Genomic DNA, 25467 nt, shown 5'->3' on the forward strand with positions numbered 1-25467 from the left:
ACAGCTCTGGATGCCAATCCAAACTCAAGGACACTGGCAAACCTTCCAAGTTGGACTCTTGCTGGGTTATTGACTTTCATCACCTCATTTCCCTGAGGCATGAGGGAACCCTCCCTTCGCAGACAGCCCTACCCAGTCTGGCTGGCTGCAACAGCAGCTCTGAGAGCCATCCTGTACCTTCAGCAGCAGGTGCTGACACCACACGTTGTCCTGGGAGGTCTCAGGATTTCCTGAAGGTGGGAGGCAAACAAGAAGAGTCCTAGTTGCCTCCCTGGGCATCAAGTCTTTCGAAACTGCTGCATCCGCACCGTCACCTCCTGTGATCCCAAGGTCACAGGCCCTGCGCTCTAGTACATACCATGCTGGCATGTCTGGAAGTTGTGCATGACCAGTTCCTGCCGAAACAGCCATAAGGGGCATGGAGGGTGCTCAGCACCTCAGGGATGTGCTCAGCACAGCACAGTACAGGACTGGGCTTCATAGAAGGGCAAAGTGCACAGAGGTTTCCTCTGGCAACAGAAACCTCCCAAGTGTGCAGGGAACTGCAGGAGAGTGATTGCTCTGGTAGAGTCCTTCATGGGCAAACCCTACCCTGGGTCCCATCAACCTCCGTGTTCTCAAGCCCCTGGATTTGCCCCCTGTGGCAAGGAGTAGAAGCTCTCGAGCAATCGATGCTGCAGAAAGGGAATGGTGCCACGGGGAGCTCCAGGAGGCTGCAACCTCCCCTCTCCCTTTCCATTCTGCAGAGATCACTGTGCTCCTTCCTTGTTACCTTCAATAGTCGATAGCAGGATGGGAATCTTGATCCTCCACTGCTCTCCAACAGCAGGGTGGATCGTGCGGTGCAAAGCCCACAGTCCCCGCAGGGCAGAATGTGCGCAGCTGCCATCACCCAGGGCCGAGGCAACCACCTGACAGCGAGAGAGGAACAGGCCCAGCTCTGGAGCGGGGCTCCATGGCTTTCTTTAGGTGGAAAACTGGCCTCCACCATACATGGCCAGAGCATTCAGCAATCAGACTTAGGCTGAGGTGCTGTGCTAGGCTGATCCTGCATACCCCTCCCGCAGGCTGTGAGGCAGGTGCAGAGCCTGGCTCTGCTCTGCCAAGGGAAGGAAACTCTGCCAGCACAGGGCAGCGCGGAATGTGGGAAGAGACGGCGCGTGCTCCTCCAGCTAAGGCTACAGGCATGAGTCCCCACACCACTGACCCTCCCCACACCTCTGGCAAGTACCTCTCCAGGGCTACTCACCAGGAGTCGCACCACCAGCCCCTGGGCCTTAGGAAATTTGACTGGAAAGAGAAAGAGAGCATGGCCATGTGGGGCTACTTTGGAACAGGGGTGATGCTGCTACAAGCCTGTCCATTCCCAATGCGCCCACCTGTGGATGCTCAGGTCGCTGGGCATAACTGGCACTTCCATGGCACCTTCCGTGTCTGGATCTCAAGGAGCTGTACCAAGGAGCCTTCACTCCCAGCCCCTCTGTGAGGCAGGCACTGCTCAGTCATCATTGGTTGAGTGCAGAAGCTGAGGCAAAAAGGCCCTGGGATTCCCCTATGGCACAGCATAAATCTGGGGCAGCTCACATTGGAGGAGCCCACATTGCCTGGCTCCCCCTCCCAGGTTGTAATGACCCAACTGTCCCTCCCGCCTTTGGGCCTCCTTGTAGTGCATGGAAGAGGCCGAAGATTTTCTACGAGGCAGGTGGAGCGGGTTCAAACCACAGAGATCTGGATTTCAAACCTCTTTTGCTAGGGTCCATGCAAGCCGCTTCTTCTCCCTCCCACTGCGGTTGCTCGGCCAGGTCCCCGAGGCATCGGCACAGGGGGGTCAGAGTGCAGCTGTACTGAGCTGGCACTATGTACTCCAGCAGCCGGGGCCATAAGACCTGGAGAGAAGAGCCAGACAGCTTGGACTCAGCTACTTGTACCCCTGCACCCAGCTCTCTTCATCCAGTGCTCAAGGAGTCTCCTCTTTGTCACCAATGACCCCACTTGAGGGTCCTTCCCCCACCCATGACCTCATGTCTGTCTCTCAGGAATAGCTGATCTCTGAAACCCTGTTCTAACACTGGCCAAACAAGTCTCAATTTCAGAGAAAACTGCACAGAGCAAGGAAAGAGAATGAGGAGGCCAGCTCAGCACAGGGATCCCTTGCAGCTGGGGTGTTGTATGTCAATCCTTAAATGGCGGCAGCTTGCTCCATAACTCACGGCCAGCACTGGCCATGATCTATCTCCATTACCCTGCCAATGCAGAGAATTGCCCAGAGAAGAGGTACAGGGGATGAAGAGAAATTCCTTGATAATGCAAGGGCAGCAACTAACTGATCACCTTCTTGGCTCATACCACTGATTGAGACATCCAGATTTTCCAGGATCTCCACACAGGTGGCTCGGATGCTCTGTTCCTCCTCAGCATCCTGACTGGAACGGTTTTTGGACTTCTGCACAAGAGACCGAGAGAAAGCTCACGAGCAAGTCAAGAGGCAACGACTGGACACTCAGTCTCCATCTCCTTGACAGCCAGCTTGAACGCTGCAGTTACCACTAGATTTTATGTTCTGCTGAAAGCACAACTCACTGGAGCTGAGATAATAAAAGAAAAACCAGGCTGATGGGGCAGGTTCCCAGTTCAGAAAGACCTCCAAAACTGCAACGACTTGCTGGACCAAAGTGTTTCCGGAGCCTCGGAGTGGGTTATGTCTTGAAACCTGCCAACTATTCACCTCCCTCGTCCTTCGAAGAGAACCCTTCAGATTCAGCCCAGCAGACACAAATGTGCAGGCATCACACACCCGTTCTGCTGCGTCTGCTCCAGGGCCCAGCCAGCTCAATTGTCTCGTCACTGTGATTCTACCAATGGGCCAAGCTACGTCCTGGGCACCAAGACACGTCCTCGGGAGTCTATTTCTACCAGAGAGCGTTGCTGTTCTCAAGGAAGTCTCCCTGACAGACTGTGTGGTCAGGGTTTTCACTCCTCAGTGCCTGACGGGGCAAATCTCAGCCTCATCAGAAGATGTACATAGTCCAGATCAGAGTCTGGTCTTGCTAACACCCTGGGGAAAATCCAGAGGAGCTGCACTGACATCCCGAGAGCTCCCTTGGATCTGTTGTACCAGTGGAAATGGTCTGACCCTGGTTCTAATGACTCAGCCTGGCAGCCCTGGGGCACCCCACTCTCCTGCTTAAGCCAATGGCAGGCTTCAGCCTGCTACAACAGAAGCACCAAGTCCCCAGCTTCGATTTCTCTTACCATTTGGCTGCTAGACAAGCTGGACTGCTTGAAAATATAGGCCACTAAGTCCCAGGCCCAGTCATCCAGGCCCTGCACACTGAGCAGTGTCCTGAGGAAATGAAGGATGGCCTTCTTCACCTGGAGGGGAGGAGAGGACAGATTGGAGTCAGGACGGCCCTTATGTCCTAATGGTGGCAGGGACCGGCCATGGCACTGTCTCTAGTGGGTTATGGAATAGAGAAAATCCCACACAATTTACTGATTCTTTTGATGCACTGGCTGGGGAAATTTTTAGCTACTTGCACGATTTCACAATGATTACACACTTAATTCATACAACACAATTTTATTTTAAAATTCTTTGCTACGCATATAACACTGCTTAGCTTTAAGAAATACCACAAACATTAAGAACACAATAACTACATATATCAGAAACAATGCTCCAAATGCACTTCCTTCCCAAACAATGCTATAAGAATTAGTATTACAAAAACAACTACAATTACAACTAAAAGTTGAACTGGAATCAATACTATTATTTTTCATAATATACTTACAATCCTAGAATTCCGAGAAACCAAATCCCCAGGTATACCTTCATTCTTTAGTTATGGTTTTAGAGTTGGTCTCAGTAGTACGATTCAATGGGCTGGCCTCAGCAGTGATAGGAACAAGTCCCCTTCCTTCAGTCCCTTTCGGGCGCTCCGCGGCTTCAGCGTGAACTAAGAGATTCGTGTTCACGGAGAGGCTTACACTTGCGATTCTTCCTTCGATATTCTGCAAGTGAGGTTACCTCCAAATTGGGACAGTAGGTTACAGTTTTTATCGAGTGAGTTGCCGTCTTGGGCCCCTCCTACCCAAACTTGTCACTACTCCCAAATTTGGGCTCGGATCTTACTTAACAGATTCTTTTGCTTGGTAATCAGTTTATTTTCTTGGCTATTCTAATTACTTTGGGGAATTTCCTTATCACTGAATTGACTTTTATTTCCAATCTTGTCAAAGGCCCTAGGGTTTGATCTCTCAGAATGTGGGATGTTTGCTTAAGGGTCATTTTTATGTTAACTTTGTTAAAGGCCTCTAAAGACAAAATTCAAGAGTTAAGACTTTGAGCCAAGTCAGGACCTTCCGCAAGTAGGCCAAAAGAATAGCCTAGATAAGATAAATCGTGTCTTCTTCCTAAACTGGCTAATGGGCAACTATTACAAACATTCAAACTATTACATTCAATATGACAGGCACAACCCCTCCCTCAAACCTTGTAAAGGATAACAGGGAAGGAGAAGGGTCTCCAGGCCTCCAATTTTATTTCTAGGGTTTATAAAGAGGCAAGAGAACAGCGTGTCTTTGCTACTCAGTAGTCCCATATTGGCATCTCAGGGAAAGCAGATCCCCTCCCCACTGGCAAGCTGATAACACTTCCCCAGATCCTGACTCTCCCCAGCTCTGGAAGCAACGGGGCAGACTCTCTGCACTGCCTTCCCTGAAGACGCTGACAGGGAAGAAAGGTTCTCTCTACAAGAGAACCAAGAATCTCGGGTGGGAATTTTGTGTCAGGTCCATGTGCCATCCCCAGCACAGCCACTACTCACAAAGCACCTCACCTCAGTGCTCTGATCACCAAGCGTGCACCTCATGGCCTTGACTACTGCACACTTTTTCTGGCTCATCTCCAGCACTGGAAGAAAGAGAAGGAGGGCACAATATTGCTGTGTTCCGGGAGCAATCCACAGTAACAGGAACCCAGATTGCAAAAGACCTGCTTGTGGTGACCTGCACAACCTCCTGTCTCTACTTTGGAACCTGGAAAAGCGTCTTGGGCCATAACAAAGGGCTCGTTAAACCTCTCAACTTGAGAGTGCTGCCAGGAAAGGTGTCCGAGCAGGATTCGGCCCCAGCATTCTTGTGTCATCCAGCAGGACGCAGGGTGCTACTGGCCCTCTGGGACCGAGCAGCAGAGGATGAAGATCTGACTCTAGCTCTACGCAGCCAGAGCTCTTGAGCGCAGCTAGAGCAGGGCAGGCAATTCATCCTGGACAGTCCTAACTCAGTTCTTGAAGGGTCAGCCAAGACGGCAGTCAGCACGTTTGCTCTGGTCATACTTAGTCAGAAGCAAAGATGCCACTAAAGATAGAAAGGGACGCCACACGGCTTCCCTCCTTATCTGTCTTGAGCCAGGAGCCCACAAGGGAAATAAGTTGGTTTGGGGAAAGACAGGCTTCAGGGGAGAAGAGCAAACCTCAGTGGCCTCAGCACTCCTCGTTCTCATTCCCCTGTCCAGGGTTTGGCACACAGCAGGGAGGTTCGAAGGAAACCCCCGTGTCACTCGGAGCCCCCTCTCCTTACCAAGCAGGCGGAGACAGTAGAACACCTTGACCTGGATCTCTGATTCCAGCAGCTGTGCGATATCACACACCTGTGGGAAGAAGGGAAGGGATTCTCCACAGTCCCAGCTGGGTGCAGATGGAAGTGTGGAATGGATCCTGAACTCCCACTGTCTAGAGTCCTTTTGAGTCCCAGGAGACATCACTGCTATCACAGCAAGAGCCAAGAACTCAAAGGTCCAGACCATAAGCAAGAGGGGACCCTGATTTCCAAGTCCCTTTAGCAACATGGCTGCTCTTGGCTGGACTCGCACCACAGGGTTGATTGTTCAGGTCCTGACTTGCTAGGACCAAGGGATTTGCATGGACCCTCCTATCAGTTGAACTGGACTGAGGGAGACAAGGAGGCCACGACCTGTTTTCTTCTTCTTGGGCAAGCAGAGAGGTTGCCAGCAGAGTGGGGCTTGGCACCTCCATCAGCTGGGTCTGTCTGGGTAATGGGACTTGGACCTGCTGGGCCTTGGGATGAGCGGTATAGAATCAACCTCCCCTTACCTGGGTGTGCAGGGCAAAGCAGATGCTCTTGAGTTTCCCATCGGGGAGAGGGACCTCAAAATCATAGGCCATCTCCAAGATCTGGCTCAGACTCTGCAACAGATGGTGAAAGTCAAAGGGAGGGTTAGAGAGGAAAACCGTGGAGTGAGCAACAGCAGAAAATTAGTGAGTGAGAAAAGATACCTCACTGCCCCATGCTTAGTGCTTTATTGCTTTGGGGCTAGAAGCTTCCACATCTGCAACTCTGACCACACCACACCATACTGTTCTGTTTGAGCCCCTGCCCAGTACCCTGAATACACCCCGCCTGGACTACCACTCTCTGAAGATTCAGATTCCTTCCAAAGGATGCCAGGAGGAGAGTGGGTCCCACAGGTGTCGTAGGCCCCAAAACTGACTGCAGAGTGAGGACCAGCCAGCATCTGCCCCCACAGCCCCAGGGACACAGGACAAGGGAGCACAGAGCTGAAGTGGGATTCTCCCCTGGGGTAAACCTGTGCTGCCTCAGGGGGCTGCCCAGGTGCAAACAAAGACAGAGCACAGGAGAGACATGCTCCACAGGCATAACCACTGTATAACATGCTCCACTTCCATAACCCATAGCAGGGAGCCCCAAATCTCCATGCTTTAAACTGCCAGGCCCTGACCATAATCCCTGCCAAGCCCAGAGGGAGCAGAGCGAAACTCAGCTGGAAGGAGTGGTCTGGTAGTTCATTTCTTTTGTCTCCCCTTTATCAGACTTCCTAGAAAATGGAAGCGGCATTCCCATCATAGCCATGATCTACAGATCCAGCTGCGGTGAGTTTAGCCCCCAAGGGTAGGCAAGGCCAATCTGTTAAGGGGTCTTGAACTGCACCAGGAAAGCTCCGAGAGCTACCGAGTTCCTAGGGCAAGTCGTACATGCACGCACGTGTGCCAGTGCGCACACCCACGTATACAGACAAGAGCCAATGCTGGTTTCCCAGGTGGCATGTCACCATGGTGACATGAAGATTGTTGACCCTTCCCTCGTATTGCTGTAGGAGACAAGGGAGCCTCTCAAAAACAGTATTGCACTGCCTCTCATGGTGGAGAAGGAGGCCCATTGCAGGTCCCAGCACCTTGACCGCAGCCTGCTGCAGCTGCAGAGAAGAAATGCAGGACTTAGTCCCTCCGACAGACTTTCCAGGAGGTTGCTGTGGGTCAGGAAGAGGCACAGCTTTTCTCCTTCTCAAGTCAGCAGTGTCCTTGGTCCATCATTGGACCAGCCCAGTCTGCATGGTTCCCACCTACAGCAGCTGCGCCATTAGCGTGCACAACTGCACACTGCCTGTGGGCAGAGCAGATTCTCAGACACGTGATATGAGCCCCAGAGACTGGGTCTTCCCTGCCAGGACTGTACACCTAGACAGAAATAGTGAAACATGACAGTTGTGCTATGGAGCTAGAAAGACAGCAGCCTTCACCTCCAGGTCCTCGCTTGTCAGCCAGCTGCTGCTCATGAAGTTCAAGAAAGGGAGCACATGAAAACCGTAGTCGGCTGCCCGACAGCTGTGGAACGAGCTCTCGTCCCCGATATGGAATTTCAGGTTGGCAGCCCGGGCAAAGCCTTCCACAACTGCAGAGGGGGAGAAAAGACGTTTGCACAGGAACATCGGAGTGAGGTGCTGCAGGACATGCAGGCCTGGTGGTCATGGCAGTGTGCAGGCAGCCTCAGTGCTGCTAGGGGCAGATGAAGAATTTGGGACAGGTGGAGCATGGACCAGGGGCTACAACTAGGATTCAATCTGCACCATCTGCCCCAGGGCCTAGAGGGAGCTCTAGCCTCGGTGATGGCTCCTGGGAAGTACTGTGCAGGAGTCATGAAGGGCCCAATCCTGCTCACAGCTCAGAGCCTCCAGCCAGCCCAGGGTGGGACAGTTCTCTACTCAGGCCCAGGAAGTGCAGTGAAGGCCCCGCTTACCAGTGTGGGACACTCCAGAAGGGCCCAGGCTCTGTGTTAGGCCCTGGGTGCCCAGTGGGGGCACCTGCAGGAGGGGCTGGCACTCACCTCCACACAGCACCTGCTTCATCTGGTCGGTCTCCACCAGCCTCAGCACAAAACGCAATTTGCTGAGCGTCAGCACAAGGAAGGGCTCAGACCTCAGTGCTGCAGGATGAGGATACATTGTGCAGTTAGAGACATTCCTGTCCACCTTCATCCCTCACTCTCAGGGTGAACAGCACTAAGGGGCTTTGAAGAAGTCAGAGGAACCCCACAGTAACTGCCCTATGTAGAGCAATCCTCTGTCTGCTGCCCCTCCCATGCCCAGATGCAGGGCAGCAGGAGGGAGTGGAGGGTCCTGCCCACCTGATCTGCACTCCTTCCTGTCCTGAAGGCCCTTCCAGCTGTTACAAAAGTTAGTGCTGGCGCCTTGGAGCCAGAAGCTAGGTTCTTCGGGCCCCTAATCCAGCTCAGTTGTGATGGCCCCATTGGGCAGAGTGGTATTTATCCGCTCCCTCCACAATCCCTGATGAGAGCCCGGAAGCAAGGGAGGCAATGCTGTACCATAGGCTGAGGCCACGTCGCCCAGTGTAATCACGAAGTAAATTGGAGGGAGCTCCATGATCCCCATGTGACACTGCAGCTCATACATCACCCAATTATAAAAGATGCCAGCAAGTGCCACGAGGGTTTTTCCTGCTGCCAACCGCACTTCATCATTTTCTTGCTAGAATAAAAAAAGAAAACTGGAGCACATGCCCAATATACAGTTTATACAGTGCTAAGTCAGGCTGGGGATAACTCTGAAATGGAGGGAGAACAATGCACTAGCCTCAGCTCCTCCAGTGGTCCAGTGTCATTTCATCCTTGGCTCCAAGCAAACTGTCTTCCCCACCACCTACCAGCCACAGACTAATAGCTGCTCCTGAATTCACTACATCCCCCTCGTAATTCCTTGCACGAGATCCCTCACTCATAAATGCCAACTGAAACACTTGACTGAACAATGTTTCGGCTCTGGTTGGCTGGCCAACTGCAGAATTCACCTGGGCTGTAGCACACAGCTTCAGCATGGACCAGGAAGCTTCTTGGACAGTCCCCAGCAAAGCACCTATGCACTCTGGTCTCTCTCAGCAGACGAGCTGCCCCGTGTTTCAGAGGAGCTCAACACTGGGCTGGATCATGTCCCTGCTCTCCAGAAACATCTGGAGGAGATCTGTCTTCAGCAAGCCTGCAGCCTCTAACCAGGGTCCATGCAGGAGATACACCATAGCTCAAGCTACATTGGACCAAACAAACTACGCATAGAGTAAGGTCTTGTGAGGAGAAACTGGGCAGAGCTCACTCACCTGGGTCTCCCTCATGTCTTTGGAGGCCAAGTGGATGATCCTCCTGACAAGGTTCCTATCCAGGCTCTTTATGTCCCCCTGCAAGACTTCCTGCAGGCTGGAGTAAATGGTTACTCTCATCTCCTGGGAACACACCGAGAAAGAGAACAATGGGTTTCCTTTGGGACCAGTGCCAGATCATCCAGGACTATGTTGGACATCAGCTAACCAGGGATTCTTCTACAGCCATGCTAATGGGGACCTTGCTCCTGGACAGGAACACAACCCAGGGTGTCTTGTGTTTGACCTCTCATGCAGATGTTCACAGCTGGCACTGACAAGGGAGGAGTGTCAGGCACTGTGAGGGAACAATGTAACAGACTGGTGGAAGACAGAAATATGATCAGAAAAGCAGTCAGATGCATCACAGGCACTGTCACCCCAGTGCACTGGGGAGGTGGGAGTGACTTGCATTTCTTTCAGAGAGGGGGACACCAGGGGAGTGACAAGGAGCTGCCGGGTGATCCTGAGCAGCAAATTTAGCAGCCGTTTGCCAGGCAAGATGCTGCCAAAAACCATTGTGTGATTAGTTCTGTTACTGAATGAAGAAGGGAGTTGAAATATTTGTGAACCAGGTTGCACTAAGCCAGCCGAGTCATACTTGGATGACAGGTATTCACGTAGGGAAAGTGTGTTGCCCAGGGTCTCTAGACAGAGGCTCAGCACCCTTGGCTGTATTCCCAGTTCTTTTCCTGACTTGCTGGGGGACAGTGGGCAAGTCACTTCATTTCCTGGGCGGAGGCTTTCCAGTCTCACAAGGCTGCTGGGAAACTAGATTTCATATCTCGGTGCTGTGAGATACTTGGAGGAAGACACTAAAGAGGCTCATAGCATTACCCGTAGGGTGAGGGCTTGTTTGAATGTGGCTTATACCATATCTATCATCCACTGGGATGGGGGAGATGATGCCCATGTGAGCATGCCCTGATATTGTGACATCACAATATAACAAGGGCATGTTGTATTGTGACCGTTAATAGGAGAGGAGGAATGGAAAAGACACAGCAGATGGACAGGGACCAGTTTTAGTTGGGGTCCCACCCTGCACAGCCTTGGAAGGAAATGCTTAGAGCAGCTGTGTGATACAGAGCCATTTCCCTACCTCCTCCTGTTGGAGTCTCTCCAGCAGAAGGCTCACAGTAATGTCAAGGTCCATGTCTGCCTGGCCAAACCCTGGGCCAAGATTGCCCTGAGCTTGGTCCACCAGGCATCTCCCTGCAGAGGCACCACTGGTGGAAAAACCTGAAATGGAGGAAAAGGATTCTTTTGATTTCCATTGTTCTTGTTCATCACCACCCACTAGCAGCTCTGCTGGAGCCAAACCCTGTGGCCTGGCTACAAAGGAAAGGTTTCCTAGCACAGCAACAAGGGGAGAGCTCTCCAGGCCAGCCTTCTGGGCTGAAACAGCTGGTACTGCTAGAGGCACTTTCCTTTGTGCAATTTAGTTCTGCCAAAAAGCCTGTCTTTGTCAATAGGATAGAGATGATGCTCTGTTCTTAGCCAGCATCAGAAGATAAAAACCTATAATCAGTCTTGTGTGCAATGGCCACAGCTGTACCAGCCAAAGAGGCAAGATAGGAGCTGGTCAGGGAGAAGAAGATGCATCTTCCCCTTTCTCCCGCTCTCTTATGCTAGGAGATTTGCTTGCAAAATGGCCCAGCTGGGTGGAAGGGGAAATTACTGTGACATTTGTTTTCAGGAAAGTAAGGGAAGTTGTGCAGGCAATAGCAATTCTTTTCTCATTGGCAATTAGTTGGAGAAATGGGATCACACGCCCAACATGATGGTTTAGGGCCAACGTTTTTGAAAGCAGAGTTGCCTATACACATACCAGGAATAGGGAGGGGCTGGTTAAATTAGAGTGGTTCCCCAACAGCCACTCTAATTAAAACAGCTCACCGTCATGTGTATTAAGCACCCCATATTTTAACATTGCCATTGGAACACTTTAACTGAAGCTTATTCAATGAGCTTTAAAGCACCCGCACAGCCATTTTAAAATGTGGTGGGGGGCCCTTAATCCACATGACAGCGAGGCAAGGCTGGAGCGTTTTAATTAGAAAGTGGAGCAGACTCGATTAACTGAGCCTGCTCCAACCGGTTCCAATTAGAACACGAACCAGCACGTCTATAGTCTGCCGTCATGCTTTAGCTTAGGTAATGCATACAGAAACACCTCACACCACCCACCTGGCTGCAAGAGGGACAGGGTCAGAAATACCTTGGGGATGGAAGGAGGCCTTTCCCAGAACATCTAACACAGTCTCCAATGACTGGAGGCATATCAGTGTTCAGGGGCTGAAGGCTTGATCCTGACCTGGTATCGATCACCCAAGCTGCAGTCCAGGCCCCCAAGTAACAGTGGTTTGCACAACTGAAAATCTAGCTGTAGCAAAGCTGATTTTAGCTAATCCAGCTATTCCTTGTGCTTCCAAGAAGGGGTGTGGGACTAGAGATTAGGCATGGAGAACATGGTGGGGATATTACTTCTGCCGGGTTGTGTCAGATCGATGACTTTCATTGTTCAAAGTTGGCTTCAACAAGCTTTCCTTCTCTAACGCGCTGAGCAGCTCCTATCACGAAGGCGTCCGGAGGCACTCAGGGCTCCAGGTCTAGGACCCAGGAAAGAGGTGAGCCAACAGCCTTTGTGATGTAAGCACCACTATGACAACTAGGTGACCATGTTCTACCTCACAGGTGGCTGCTGACCAATGAGGGGCTGTGTATCAGGGAAGCTTTCACAGGGCTGCAAAAGGCTCCAGATACAAGTATTCCCAGAGGAGGGTAAATTTGTTTTGATGTAGAATATCCTAGTCCCCCAGATCACCTTCAAGTTTCCTGTCTTCTCTAGGTGTGCTGTACCTTCCAACACTGATCGAGTATTTAAGTCTGCCCATGGAGGAACCAGGAAAAGCTTCCTCTCACTTGCTAGTTTTTGACCTCCTTTGATTTTGCATCTTGTTGTCCAAAAAGGCTTGTTGTAGCCCTCAGATGTTACACCACTGGGCTGCAACCATCTTGTCCATCCAGCCTGCCAAATGCATCCTGCCGACATGGTTCCTGGGTCTGCCTACATGCAGGCCCCACCCACCCCCTCCATCCAGTGCCCCCAGTGGTGGGTGCAGGGTGGACACTGCCAGGAAATCTACTGGAGAAGTCAATGATTCAGGACTTTAAAACCTGGCCCAATGGGAATCTCACACAAATGTCTCACGAGGTAGAAAATCTGTATATAAAGGTGCTCTCATTTCAATCCCTTGTTGCTGCCATATCCCCTAAACATTAGTTATTTAACTCATACACAACCCCTGTCAGATTGCCAACGATCACTATTCTCAATTAGCAGATGAGGATAGGGAGGCAAAGAGAGAGTAAGTGGCAGGTCTAGAAGACATGTGCTGGTGCAGGGAACTGAACTAAGACCTCTTGAGCCCCTTTTCAGAGACCTCTGATGTATCAGTCTCACTGCAGAGGGTTTGCTCTTGCTTTTCCCGAGATTGCCTGTAATTCATGGAGGGGAAGGGAGCTTTTCCCGATGATACTAGAACGGTTGCATGTACTGCTAAACGAACAGATGTGATTAAGTGCAGTGTGCGCCTGCATACACTGGAGGACCTGCAAGACAAGTAAAATAACGAAGTGAATGGAGGAACTGTACAAGATGGTGGAGCTGTTATAATTTTTACGTGAATGCAGCATCTGGCTTAATCAAGCCCTTTTCTTCCTTCAAAACACAGCGAGAGGCTGACACCCGCTCTGTGCAGAGCTACCTGCATGAGCACTTCTCTGAACTTAGCAATAGCAAGGCCTGTGATCTTAGGTGCGCGATGTCTCAGTTCCATATCAGTGAAGTTATGCCAAAGTTTACCATACTATTAAGGCTGGCTGTGCGGCATCTTACAGGGTGCCGAGCGCAAACATCAGTCTTCTAAAATGGTGCCTGCTAGCGGCAGGTCAGGCATGCAGTATGTGCAGCAGTTTCCCTCGATTATTGCATGCTTCTGGCTTGAACTTCAGAAACAGACATCACCCTTTCACTCCTGCTGCAGGTGCTCACACGCTCTGGGAACTAGGCCATCATCTTAACTCCTTCTATAAAGAAATGGGATGTCTTCCACGTGCCATTTCCTCTTAGCTCATGCCGTCTCTTCAGATTTAAAGACGGAAGGAAGTCTGGTTTGGTGTCTGGGGCTAGGATTCCCATCTACAGGAGCTGGATTAAAACTCCTGGTTCACTTCACACAGACCTCTGGGGACAGGTGTCAGTCCCGCCTTAGGACTAGTGTGAAACAATACTCTGGAGTGCCAATCTCAATCATAGCCTTGTTGTTGCTGTCTCTAGTCATAGAAGACATGAGGTATGCTGATATGGGAAGATGAAAGGCTTTGCATGCAGTTAACCAGCTCCCACATCAGCTGCTCTGCCCTTTGGATCTCCCAGTCCTTGGAAGGAGGGAAGCATTAAAGGCCTCCATTTGTACCCTGCAGGTACAAACAGGGGTTTGTACCTCTTGTGAGGTACAAACCTCCTTGCGAACAGGGGTCAATGGCAGTGCATGAACTCCCATCAAAGGCAGTACATCCTACACATATGCTACTGCCAACAAGTTCCTTTGACCTGATAACGTAAGTAAAAGTGCGAGGTCTCACCACCAGCCACTTGGCCTGCCCGCACCCTCCATCCCCCACTCTTATATAGTTTAGTGAAGCTTTGACTTTGCTCAGAGGGATGGGCAGGATCCAGACCCAGCCAGCATGGGAACCGCACCCACCGACAACCAATAGCGCCCGGGGAGGAGAGACAGGAGATGGAGAACTTAGAATATCATTCAGAATATCAAGGCAGCAGGTTTCCCAGGGGTGTAGAGGTGCCCTCAGTTGGGCTGGCCGGGCAAATGCAAACAGGCAGTTATCAATCAGTCCATAGCACCACTGAGCTGCTCTGCTCAGCGAGACTAATTTCACCTCCAACATATTTTTATACAAACCAAAATAAAGCCATCTTTCCTGCCCCAGTGCAGGGGGGCTGGACCTCATGATCTTGTAAGATCCCTTCCAGCCCCTAACATCTGGACAGGTTGGACATATGGGCAGAAAACAACAGAATGCAATTCAACAAGGATAAATGCAAAGTGTTGCACTTAGGGAGGAAAAATGTCCAGCATACCTACTGCCTAGGAAATGACCTGCTCAGTAGCATGGAAGTGGAAAGGGATCTTGGAGTCCTAGTGGACTCCAAGATGAACATGAGTCGGCAGTGTGACGATGTCATCAGAAAAGCTAATGGCATTTTATCGTGCATCAGCAGATGCATGACTAACAGAACCAAGGAGGTGATACTTCCCCTCTATCGGGTGCTGGTCAGACTGCAGTTGGAATACTGTGTGCAATTCTGGGCACCACACTTCAAGAGGGATGTGGATAACCTGAAGAGGGTCCAGAGAAGGGCCACATGTATGGTTAAGGGCTTGCAGGCCAAGCCCTATGAGGAGAGACTGGGGCACCTGGACCTCTTCAGCCTCCGCAAGAGGAGGTTGAGAGGCGACCTTGTGGCTGCCTATAAGTTCATCGTGGGGGCACAGAAGCGAATTGGTGAGGCTTTACTCACCAAGGTGCCCCTGGGGGTTACAAGAAATAATGGCCATAAGCTAGCAGAGAGCAGATTTAGACTAGACATTAGGAAGAACTTCTTCACAGTTCGAGTGGCCAAGGTCTGGAATGGGTTCCCAAGGGAGGTGGTGCTCTCCCCTACCCTGGGGATCTTCAAGAGAAGGTTAGATAGGCAACTAGCTGGGGTCATCTGAACCCAGCACTCTTTCCTGCCTATGCAGGGGGTCGGACTCGATGATCTATTGAGGTCCCTTCCGACCCTAACATCTATGAATCTATGAACCAATGAAAAAATAACAAAAATAAACACAGCCTATATTTTTGGCTTTGATTTTTCTTCTGTTCGGAGACATGGTGACCACGAGTTTCTCCTGAACCCACACAAAGCAAATGTGGCAAAATATCTGTGAAGGAAACAAATTTCAAGCCTTACTTTGGCCCCCAAGGAGGGGGAATAACTTCACAACCCCAGGTGAGCAACTGGTGGTGGATCAGCTTGGGTCCCAAACCTCATGCAACTGAAACCTGCCACATTGCCAGCATGGGCTGGTTGTTTCAGACTTTGCTTTTTCTGATAATTATCTCCCTGTAAAAAAAATGCTGGTTTCACACACAATCCATATCTCACCATGAATTCCTATGGGATGGCAAGGCACCTGCAGTGTTTGCTGCAAGAGAGATGTGTGAGATCATCACTACGTTTGAGTTTGTCCTATTTGCCCAGCAGTAAAATCACAGCGACTTTGGTCACTGAATGGTGACCAGTGATGCAGCAGGATGGTGAATGGGTGTTAGCTACCTGCAGTGAAAGCACACCTTTTTTTTTGCAGTTGGAGCTGTAGCACCTGATAAGACAGATATAAGTAGAAGCTACCCTCTCTGGGTAGTGCTGCACAAAAAGGCACAGGCTGACAAATGGCTTGTCCTTTCATTCCTCCCATGATACCATCAGTTTCTTGACATATAATGCACCTGCAGAGAACCCAGGAATTTAAGCTTTTTCAAGATTTTTTCCTCCACAGTCCCATGCTTTCCCCGTGTCCCAGCTTCAAAAGTCTCCCTTAGCATGGTGGACGGAGGCACTGTTCCTCCTGCTGAGTATGTGGCCAGAAAGTCTGTCTCGCTGTCACAGTCACTTGAAATGTCCTTGTCCCCTGCGAACTGTCAAGTACCAAGGCCAGTGCCGTGTGGAGGAAGCTTACTGGAGTCCTCAGAGACTCGTACTTTCAAGTAAGTTATGTGCTCAGGGAAGGGAAGTCTCTCCAGGTCAGGTTGAAGGTGGCCCCTTGCGGAGAGATGCAAGTCCTCAGAGGAAGGGTTAAAATGAAGACCCTCTGTCAGCACACTCACCTGAAGGAAGGCCTCTTGTGGACATGGACAGGGGCCAACATTATGCTGCTTGTATCCTTCTGCTGGATATCTAGAGTCTCCCAAGGAGGAGCTGTCCGAAAGGAGGTTCTCTCGCTGTCTTGGAAAGCCAAGGTGTCCTCTTCAGTCTCCCTCCAGACAAATATAAGACACCCCACACCCTGTAAAGTTGGGCACAGACCCTCCGTCCAGCTGGGAGACTCCTGATTCAGAACTGGACTCCAACCCTTTCTGACTCGCACTGGACACTCGGCAGTTCGGGTCTCTCTTTGGGAACCTAGGCATTTCAGTGTAGGATGTGAAACTGCTGTCATCCTCCTCCTCCAACAAGGAAAGGAAAGAAGCTGCTGGTGACATGTTGTTTCTTGCTGAGGGATTGTTCCTCCTCTTCTGTGATTCCCGCTCTTCCACAAAGAAGTCTTCCTCATTAGGCTTCTTCTCAAGAACCAAATGGCAGAGGCCTTAGATAGAAAAAAAAACCTAGTGGGGAAATGAGATTTGCAGGTTAGAGGGATTTTTATTTTCCTTTGATTGATGTTTTTTTAAAGCCAAGGCAATGAGTGGGCAACATGCCAGCATCATAGCCTTAGAGAACAACTCTGATCATGGACCTGTTGGTAATGGAGCCCCAGCAGGCTACAGTGGAGTTATGCTAATTTACATATAGGCAGGGTACGCAGGGCAAGGAGGCTCCTTTCTGAGCAAAGCCGCCCAGTTCCAGCAATGCAAATGGCAAGGTGTACGCTGGAGCATCCTATCTGACTGACTCGCCCATTCTAAGTGCCAAGCATCTTTGCCTCCCTGCCTGTCTTTGCTATTAGGAAGACTTGCAGGGGCTTAGCAGCAGGATTGGACCCCTATCATCCCCAATCTTTTCATACCAAAGTTTGAGGTCTCTTCATGCTTTTAGCAACTTCTTTGCACAAACAGTTGATGGAGAAAGCACTGGCAGGAAAAAGGAGGAACAACAAGGGGACAACAATGGTAAGCAGGAGTTTCCCGTCCACTCCTGCAAGAGAGAATGCCATGAAACAATTTGGTCACCATAGACCATGGGCAACTGGTGCCTCCTGAGTCAAGCGGGGCATATGCTGCTCCAGTGGCTGACCGCACCAACTGGGAAGCAGCGCTCCTGCAAGTGCCAGCGGGGCTCCAGCTGGCACCCCTGCTCTCTGGCTGGCACTCGCAGGGGGGCACTGACACTTCTGCCTGCCCCCCCCGCCCATCACCTAAATAGAGAATGCTGCCTGTCAGGGGGTGCACCAGCGCTCAGGGGTTTCACATGTACCCCTGTGCATCACTGCTGCTGTAGACAGACCTTATAAATGATGGTCCTAGGCTCTTGCATGGACTTTCCCTCCAGAGATCCCAGGCAATAGCAGCATCACTGATGTTGGTAGAAATCTGCAGTGAAGAATGCATAAATATTGGACTCTCAGACAGAACATGTGCAGAGACTTTTCACACATAAGCCTATGAACTGCACTTCAGCAACCTCCTAGGGACAGACACTCATGGACTCAACAGACAGTGGAACTCCCCACGCACCTCTCCACTTTTACCAGCGCTGCTACATCACCCTTCCTCCCCCACCCCAGCCTGTCCCTCACCCCCTGACACCTCCATTTCCATTTTCACTGACTGGCTTTCTTGCCAGCATTGCATGTCAGCCTCTGGCTTCTTTACTATTCCTTGGATCCAGGAACAGCACACACACCAACTGCAGGTGCTTCCTCAGCCTGATGAAGAGTTTTTCAACTGGAAAGCTTGCTAAGATATATTTCTGTAATTTTTCAGTTGGTCTGCTAAAAGACATCAGATTAGATTGACCCAAAGGACCTCTTCCAGTGCTATGTCCTTAGACCAACACCTCTAGCACCTGACTGGAAGGATGCAGGGCCGTGGGCACATCTAAGCCCCAGGGCAGCTGCTGGAGAAGCAGCTCCTGCAGGAGAGGAAAGAAAGGCTGTCAGAGCTTGGCTGCCTGAGACGCTGCTGGTGCTAGTGTCAGTCCTCACTTAGTTATTTTATTACCTATTGTTGGTTAAAGTGGTGGACTGAGCTGAGGCTACAGGGGAAAAGGAAGGCCTCATTTGGGCAAACTACTGTGCCGTGTAGAGGCCCCAGCACCAGTGAGGGTGTGCCTTAACACACAGACACGTGTCATAACTTTTGCTCATCAGCAGCCCAAGGTGCAATTTCCCAGAAACCCCTGCACTTATCTCCTTGAAAGCTAGCAGGCTCCATGGCCTCAGTCAGGGCTACCAAGCCTGCAGTTTTCACCCTGCCCCAAAGCTTGGGGCTCAGATACCCCTGAGCTTGGCTTGCCCTCAGCTGTAGGGCTGCAGGAGGAAACTATGGAAGTGGGAGATTGCTCCCTGAAGTGGGAGTAAAGCCAAGATCTTCCCCCTGGAAGTGCAAGTGGGACGTTAACTCTACATACCTCAGTGGGTACTGCCCTGTTGCAGAAGGGCGGTTACCCCCAACGACTAGGAAAACCACCTCAGTGATCACAGTATTTCCCCTGCCAGGAGGCTAGGTTAATGCAGCCCAACTGAATAAGTTATAGTGCCCATTGTGGTCAGTCCTCCTCAGCACCAACTCTTTTTAAACTCACAGTAAACCAGTACATTAAATGCATTTTTAACTTACTCTTCACTCCCACAGCTGAGCAGCGCTTCTCATCTACACAGACTTTTGGTGATATTTGCTAGACATTTAAGATTGGTGAAAAAACAGGAATAATTGGAAATGGGGAAACAAGGTGCCTTCTTTTTCCATTTCCAATTATTCCTGTTCCTTCCCCACCTTAAATGTGTAGCAAACATCACCAAGTCTATGTAGATGAGAAGCTCTGTCACCCACTCTTTCAGCCCATGGCATGAGATTGGTGGCCCTACCTTCCTTGGAGGTAGAGCCAAACCAGATGGCCCCACACCTCATTCACACCAAATCTTTGGAGAATCTCAGGACTCTTGCAGGGACACCTAGTTCCAGTCATAAGTGAGGATGCTAATTAGCACATGGATCCTTTGTGGGGGGGAGAGGAGGCACATGTCTAGAGCAGAAGCACGCATGCACCCACACAGCTGAGCTACGGGGTCACAATAGCTTGACACATTCTTTACTCTATTGGGGCCCAGCTCAATGAACTACATGATAAAACTATAAGCCTTTTGGCTTTGGACTAATATCATGCATAATTAGTACTGTTTATAAGTAGATATAAAACTGCGGCTCAAAAGCTTGTTTGTAGAGTACCTGTACTGAAACTTGCAGCAGTTTGCAAAAAAGTTTAAACACATCAATTCTGGATGAACCATGTTGTAGGTACTTTGAGTACTTAGCCTATATGCAAATTACTCATCCACGTGGGAACCAATGACACAGCTGGGAATAGTCCTGACCATGTCATGGGTGACTACAAGGCTCTGGGGGCCAGGCTTAGGGAGATGGGGGTGCAGGTGGTCTTCTCGTCCATCCTCCCGGGCAGAGGTCGCAGTAGGCATCACAGCGCCTGCATCAAAGAGGTCAACCTGCCGCTCAGGAGTTGGTGCCATCATGCAGGATTTGGCTTCCTAGACCACGACCCACACTTCCTGGCAAGGGACTCCCTGGGGCGCGGTGGACTTTACCTCTCAGCGAAAGGTAAGTCTTTTCTCCAACAGGTTGGCTGATCTCCTACAACGGGCTTTAAACTAGCTCAGACAGGGGACAGGGAGGCAGAAGAAGGACAACATCAGGAACCTGCAATCCATGGGACGTCCAGTAGTACAGCACAGGTAAGCAATAAGCAGGTAAGCAATCAGGGGCCCACAGGGCATCAGAGCCAGGGGGCAACAAAGGCTCCAGTCGCAGGGCTCAAGTGCCTATACACTAATGCTAGGAGAATGGGGAGCAAGCAGGATGAATTAGCACTCCTGCTTGCAGAAAACATTTACGCCTCAGTGGAGTTAACAGAAACCTGGTGGAACTCTACTCACCACTGGGTGGTACACATTGAGGGCTATAAGCTGTACAGAAAGGATAGAGTGGGGGGGAGAGGTTGCGCTCTATGTCAAGGAGTGTTATACATCAAGCCTTATCAAAATGGAATCGGAGGAGGAGAAAGTAGGATTGTGGGTTAGGACAGTGCTTCTCAAAAGTGGTGGTCCCCAGACCGGTGCTGGTCCGCGAGCCACCGGTCGCCAGTCCACAGCGAGTTGCCTGGAAAGAAAGAAAGATATTTTCAGAAGCATAACATTGATATGTCATAGCGCCACAGTTCGTATGTTCCAACACCCCAGGGAATTTCATGTCATGCGAGGTGAGGAAAGAGAAAGAAACAGCCAGTCGCGCATTTGTGTAGCACTATTGCACACAGTTGCTGCCACTGGCTGAACTAGGCACTGGTCCCTGGCCCACTGGAGGGAAAAAAATGGCCAGTCCACCACATCAGATAGTTTGAGAAGCACTGCATTAGGATACATGGAGGTCAAGGAGAAAGGGATTTGGTGGTAGGGGTCTGCTACAGACCCCCACACCAAGGGGAAGAACTAGATTTGGAACTCCGGAGGCAGCTCTCGGAGACCATACAGCTAGGGAAGCGGTAGTCATGGGGGACCTAAACTACCCTGACATCTGCTGCAAGACACAGACAGCAAATTCCCACCGTTAATGCAGGTTCCTATCCTGTGTAGAGGACCTCCACCTGATGCAGGAGGTACATGGTCCCACTAGAGGGAATGCCTTACTGGACCTGGTACTGGCAACGGGGGATGACATGGTAGGGGACCCACAGATCTGTGGTCACCTGGGGTAAAGCGACCATCAAATAACAGAATTCACCGTAAGGTGTAGAGTGGGAAAGGTAACCAGTAGGGTGGAAGCACTAGACTTTAGGAAGGCTGACTTCAGCGAGCTCAGGAGTTTAGTCAATGACACACTGAAGAGTAAGAGATTTGGCAAGATGGGAGCCCAGGAAGAGTGGCTGTGCCTTAAGGAAGCGATCCTTTGGGCACAGAGGGAGATGATCCTGATGCAGGGGGAAAGGGTCCAAGAGACTTCTTTGGCTGACCAGAGAAATCTAGAGCAGCCTAAAGGCAAAAAGCAGGGCATATAAGCAGTGGAAACAGGGAGAGATTACTAAAGAGGAGTATATCTCCTCAGCTTGCAGTTGTAGGGAGGCAGTTAGAAAGGCCAAAGCTACCATGGAGCTGAGGATGGCATCCCACGTTAAGGATAATAAAAAATAGTTTTTCAGCTATTTAGGGAGTAAAAGGAAGGCCCAGGGCAGTATAGAACCACTACTGAATGGGCAAGAGCAATTGGTGACAGACAGAGGGGACAAGGCTGAACTCCTCAATGAGTTCTTTGCCTCAGTGTTCCTAAACGAGGGGCAAGCCAAGTCTCCCAATGGGATCGTAGAGAGGCAACAGCAGGGCATCAGACTACCAAGCATTGACCCTGAGATGTTGCAGTTGCTTGGAAGGACTGGATGTGTTTAAGTCGGCAGGTCCGGATGAGCTCCATCCAAGGGTGCTGAAGGCACTGGCTGATGTCACTGCACAGCCACTGGCAAGAATATTTGAGCACTTGTCACGCATGGGCCAGGTCCCGGAAAGCTGGAAAAGGGCCAATGTGGTCCCCATTTTCAAGAAGGGGAGGAAGGAGGATCCAGGCAACTGTAGGCCAGTCAGTTTCACCTCCATCCTTGGCAAAGTCTTTGAAAAGATTATTGGGCTCATATATGGGACAGCCCAGCAGGAAAAATTATGCTGAGGGGAAACCAGCACGGGTTTGTAGCAGGTAGATCATGCCTGACTAATCTAGTCTCTTTTTATGACCAGGTTACAAAACACCTGGATGCAGGAGTAGGGGTAGACATTGTTTACTTAGACTTCAGGAAGGCCTTCAATACGGTATCCCACCCCATACTAGTGAACAAATTAAGAGGCTGCAACTTGGATGATTATACAGTCCGGTGGGTGGCAAATTGGCTAGAGGGTCGTACCCAGAGAGTGGTGTGGATGGGTCGGTATCAACCTAGAAGGGCGTGGGCAGTGGGGTCCAGCAGGGCTCAGTCCTTGGACCGATACTCTTCAATGTCTTCGTCAGTGACTTGGACGAGGGGGTGAAGTGTACTCTATCCAAGTTTGCAGATGATACAAACCTGTGGGGAGAAGTGAAGTGGACACACTGAAGGGCAGGGAACAACTACAGGAAGACCTGGACAGGTTGGCCAAATGGGCAGAAAACAATAGAATGCAGTTTAACAAGGAGAAATACAAAATGTTGCACCTAGGGAAGAAAAATGTCCAGCACCTACTGCCTAGGAAATGACCTGCTCAGTAGCATGGAAGCAGAAAGGGATCTCAGAGTCCTAGTGGACTCTAAGATGAACGTGAGTCGTCAGTATGACGAAGTCATCAGAAAAGCTAACTGCACTTCATCGCAGATTCAGAAGCAAGGAGGTGATACTTCCCCTCTATCGGGCGCTGGTCAGACTGCAGCTGGAATACTGTGTGAAGTTTTGGGCGCCACACTTCAAGAGGGATGTGGATAACATGGAGTGTCTAGAGAAGGGCCACTCATATGGTTAAGGGCTTGCAGGCCAAGCCCTACAAGAAGAGACTAGGGCACCTCTTCAGCCTCTGCAAGAGAAGGTTGAGAGGCAACCTTGTGGCTGCCTATAAATTCATCATGGGGGCGCAGAAGCAAATTGGTGAGGCTTTACTCACCAAGGTGCCCCTGCGGGGTCAAGAAATAATGGCCATAAGCTAGCAGAGAGCAAATTTAGACTGGACATTAGGAGGAACTTCTTCTCTGTTAGAGTGGCCGAAATCTGGAAAGGGCTCCCAAAGGAGGTAGTGCTCTCCCCTACCCTAGGGGTCTTCAAGAGGAGGTTAGATGGGCATCTGGCTGGGGTCATCTGAACCCAGCACTCTTTCCTGCCTATGCGAGGGGTCGGACTCAATGATCTATTGAGGTCCCTTCAGAGCCTAGCATCTATGAATTTATTACAGATATAGACATTTCAACATGAGCATTTTTGGGTCCTTTGCATTTCAAATTTACCTTTCATTTCCACGTACTCAGGGAGGGACAAAGCCTTAAAAGGGTCTGACAGTAAGGGAGAGGAGTAGGGCAAAAGTTGGTGGGGAGGGGGAGGGGGACAGGGAGGACTGCCCCAAGGGGAAGGGAGCCACCTGACTATCCCAGTCATTTTCCCTGCTGGAGCAGGAACAGGACAAATTTGAGACAAACCTCCAATACTTAGATTCCATACCTAAAAAATTATAACAAATTAATAAATTTTTCCTTATATAGAATATAATTTTTGGGAAGGGCATCTTATATTCAGGGTTGTCTTAGCTTTGAGTAAATATGGTACCTTTTCTGGGGTAAAAGAAATGGGGGCTGGAAATCAAAAGGTAACTCACTTTCTGAGCATAAATAAATTAAAGTTAGTGTTAAAGACAATAAGGATAAAAACAGCAAAATTAGATTTTTGAAATTCTTGATATCAAACATACTAATTTAATTTCTTATTTAATTATACTAACCAATTAGCACGCCAAGCCTTTATATAGGGTTCCAGGAGTGGATGAGCAGTTCTACTGCAAGCCAGGTCCAGGACACTGATCGAAGTGGCAAAACTAAGCAAGGAAGCCATACAAAAAGACTCAAAAGAGATTGCTCAAGGAAGTCACTGACAAATCATTTAAAAATAAAATGCAAGTGTTTAGGTGATTCATGTAAAATTAACACAGGTGCATGACTGTCTAATAGAGCAATAAACATCCTAGAAAGATTCTTTCCATTTAAGACCAAAAATGTATAAAAATAAAATCTGATACCAGGTGAACAAACTTAATTATTCTTAATCCACATCTGCCAATTTTTAGTCTTTTAAAATTTCATGAGATATAGCTAACAGCAAGGTCCAAATCAAAGAATTAGACTGAAAGACAAATAAACAAAGCAAGTCGAAGTTAAGAAACACTCAAAATAAATACACTTACATTTTGAGATCTCTCTCTCTCTCTCTCTCTCCTCCCCCCCCACCAGTAAAGTGTATGTGTACTTAATTTCAGTTTCTTGCTTTGGTTATAATCTTTCACATAGAATGTATATTATAGTTTAACACCTTTGCCTCTATACTTCTCAAGGAACAAATAAAATAATCTTGATACTAGAAGATTAAGACAGCCTTAGAACTCATGACCCCTTCATACTAATGGGCACATCAGCCTTTTGGACAAATAGTTTATGGTTCTGCATATATGGATCAATATTTATTACCAGCTCTCATAGTAACACCGGCCACAAAAGTTATGATGCACTTCCATCTGAATGGAAAATAATGGACAACAAAACTTACTCTTTTTAGAATCACCAGATTTTACTTCTGGAAAATCTAATAACTTTCCAAAAATGTATTAACTCCTAATATTGACAACACAAAATTGATTTCTAACATTTCATATTCTTTAATACTTCTGCAGCCTCAGAAAGTTTTGTATTTTAGTTACAGTACTGCAAGGCACATACAGACCCTCTTTCAAATACACAGCAGATATACTCCCTGAAATAATTTAAAAACCCTCAAAACAATTAGAAATACTACAAAGTTAGCAATTTCTAGTTAAAAACATTTCTCCAACAAGACCATGCATTTTTTCTTTGAAAATGATTTAGCAAACAGGTATAAATGATTTTTTTTTTTTAGACATCTGTACTTGAAATATAGTGAATTTGAATAACTTATCCTGGAAAGTACTATAGCAGGTCACATTTTAACTTATTGCCTTTATTATAAGGTTGCACCCTCTCTTGCACCTTTAAGAATCTATAGATTTCTGAAGGAAAGTGCTATGTATGTAATTAAACTCAACTGAAAGGACTGGCATGTTAAAATGATAGTATCTCTTAAGAATAAAAGTGAACTCTTCCTTCATTAAGTTGGTTGGGGTATACAAATTGATTTAAGTGCATTTATTAAGTTCAATGCAGCGTCATTAGGAATTACATACACATTTTC

The 25467-nt window shown here is 49.3% G+C and overlaps 1 protein-coding gene across 2 annotated transcripts; it reads right to left on the minus strand.

The window, feature by feature from the left end:
• Window positions 1-1994: 1994 nt before the first annotated feature.
• LOC106738644 (maestro heat-like repeat-containing protein family member 2B) lies at window positions 1995-24715 on the minus strand. Of its 2 annotated transcripts, XM_059722032.1 has the most exons (13): window positions 23990-24715; window positions 17764-20651; window positions 17327-17454; window positions 11689-16925; window positions 10570-10709; window positions 9429-9551; window positions 8644-8806; window positions 8146-8244; window positions 7562-7713; window positions 6117-6209; window positions 5477-5653; window positions 3253-4915; window positions 1995-2443 (listed from the first exon to the last, which is right to left on the minus strand). In XM_059722032.1, the coding sequence occupies exons 5-12, from the start codon at window positions 10621-10623 to the stop codon at window positions 4904-4906; spliced, it is 873 nt and encodes a 290-aa protein (XP_059578015.1). In that variant the 5' UTR covers window positions 10624-10709; window positions 11689-16925; window positions 17327-17454; window positions 17764-20651; window positions 23990-24715; the 3' UTR covers window positions 1995-2443; window positions 3253-4903. The 2 variants fall into 2 exon arrangements, with proteins under 2 accessions (XP_059578015.1, XP_059578014.1); XM_059722031.1 differs by lacking the exons at window positions 10570-10709; window positions 11689-16925; window positions 17327-17454; window positions 17764-20651; window positions 23990-24715 and having other exon boundaries at window positions 3253-5653; window positions 9429-10540.
• Between the last annotated feature and the right edge of the window lie 752 nt (window positions 24716-25467).

This window comes from Alligator mississippiensis, chromosome 2, assembly GCF_030867095.1.
Source record: "Alligator mississippiensis isolate rAllMis1 chromosome 2, rAllMis1, whole genome shotgun sequence".
NCBI classification, from domain to species: Eukaryota; Metazoa; Chordata; order Crocodylia; family Alligatoridae; genus Alligator; species Alligator mississippiensis.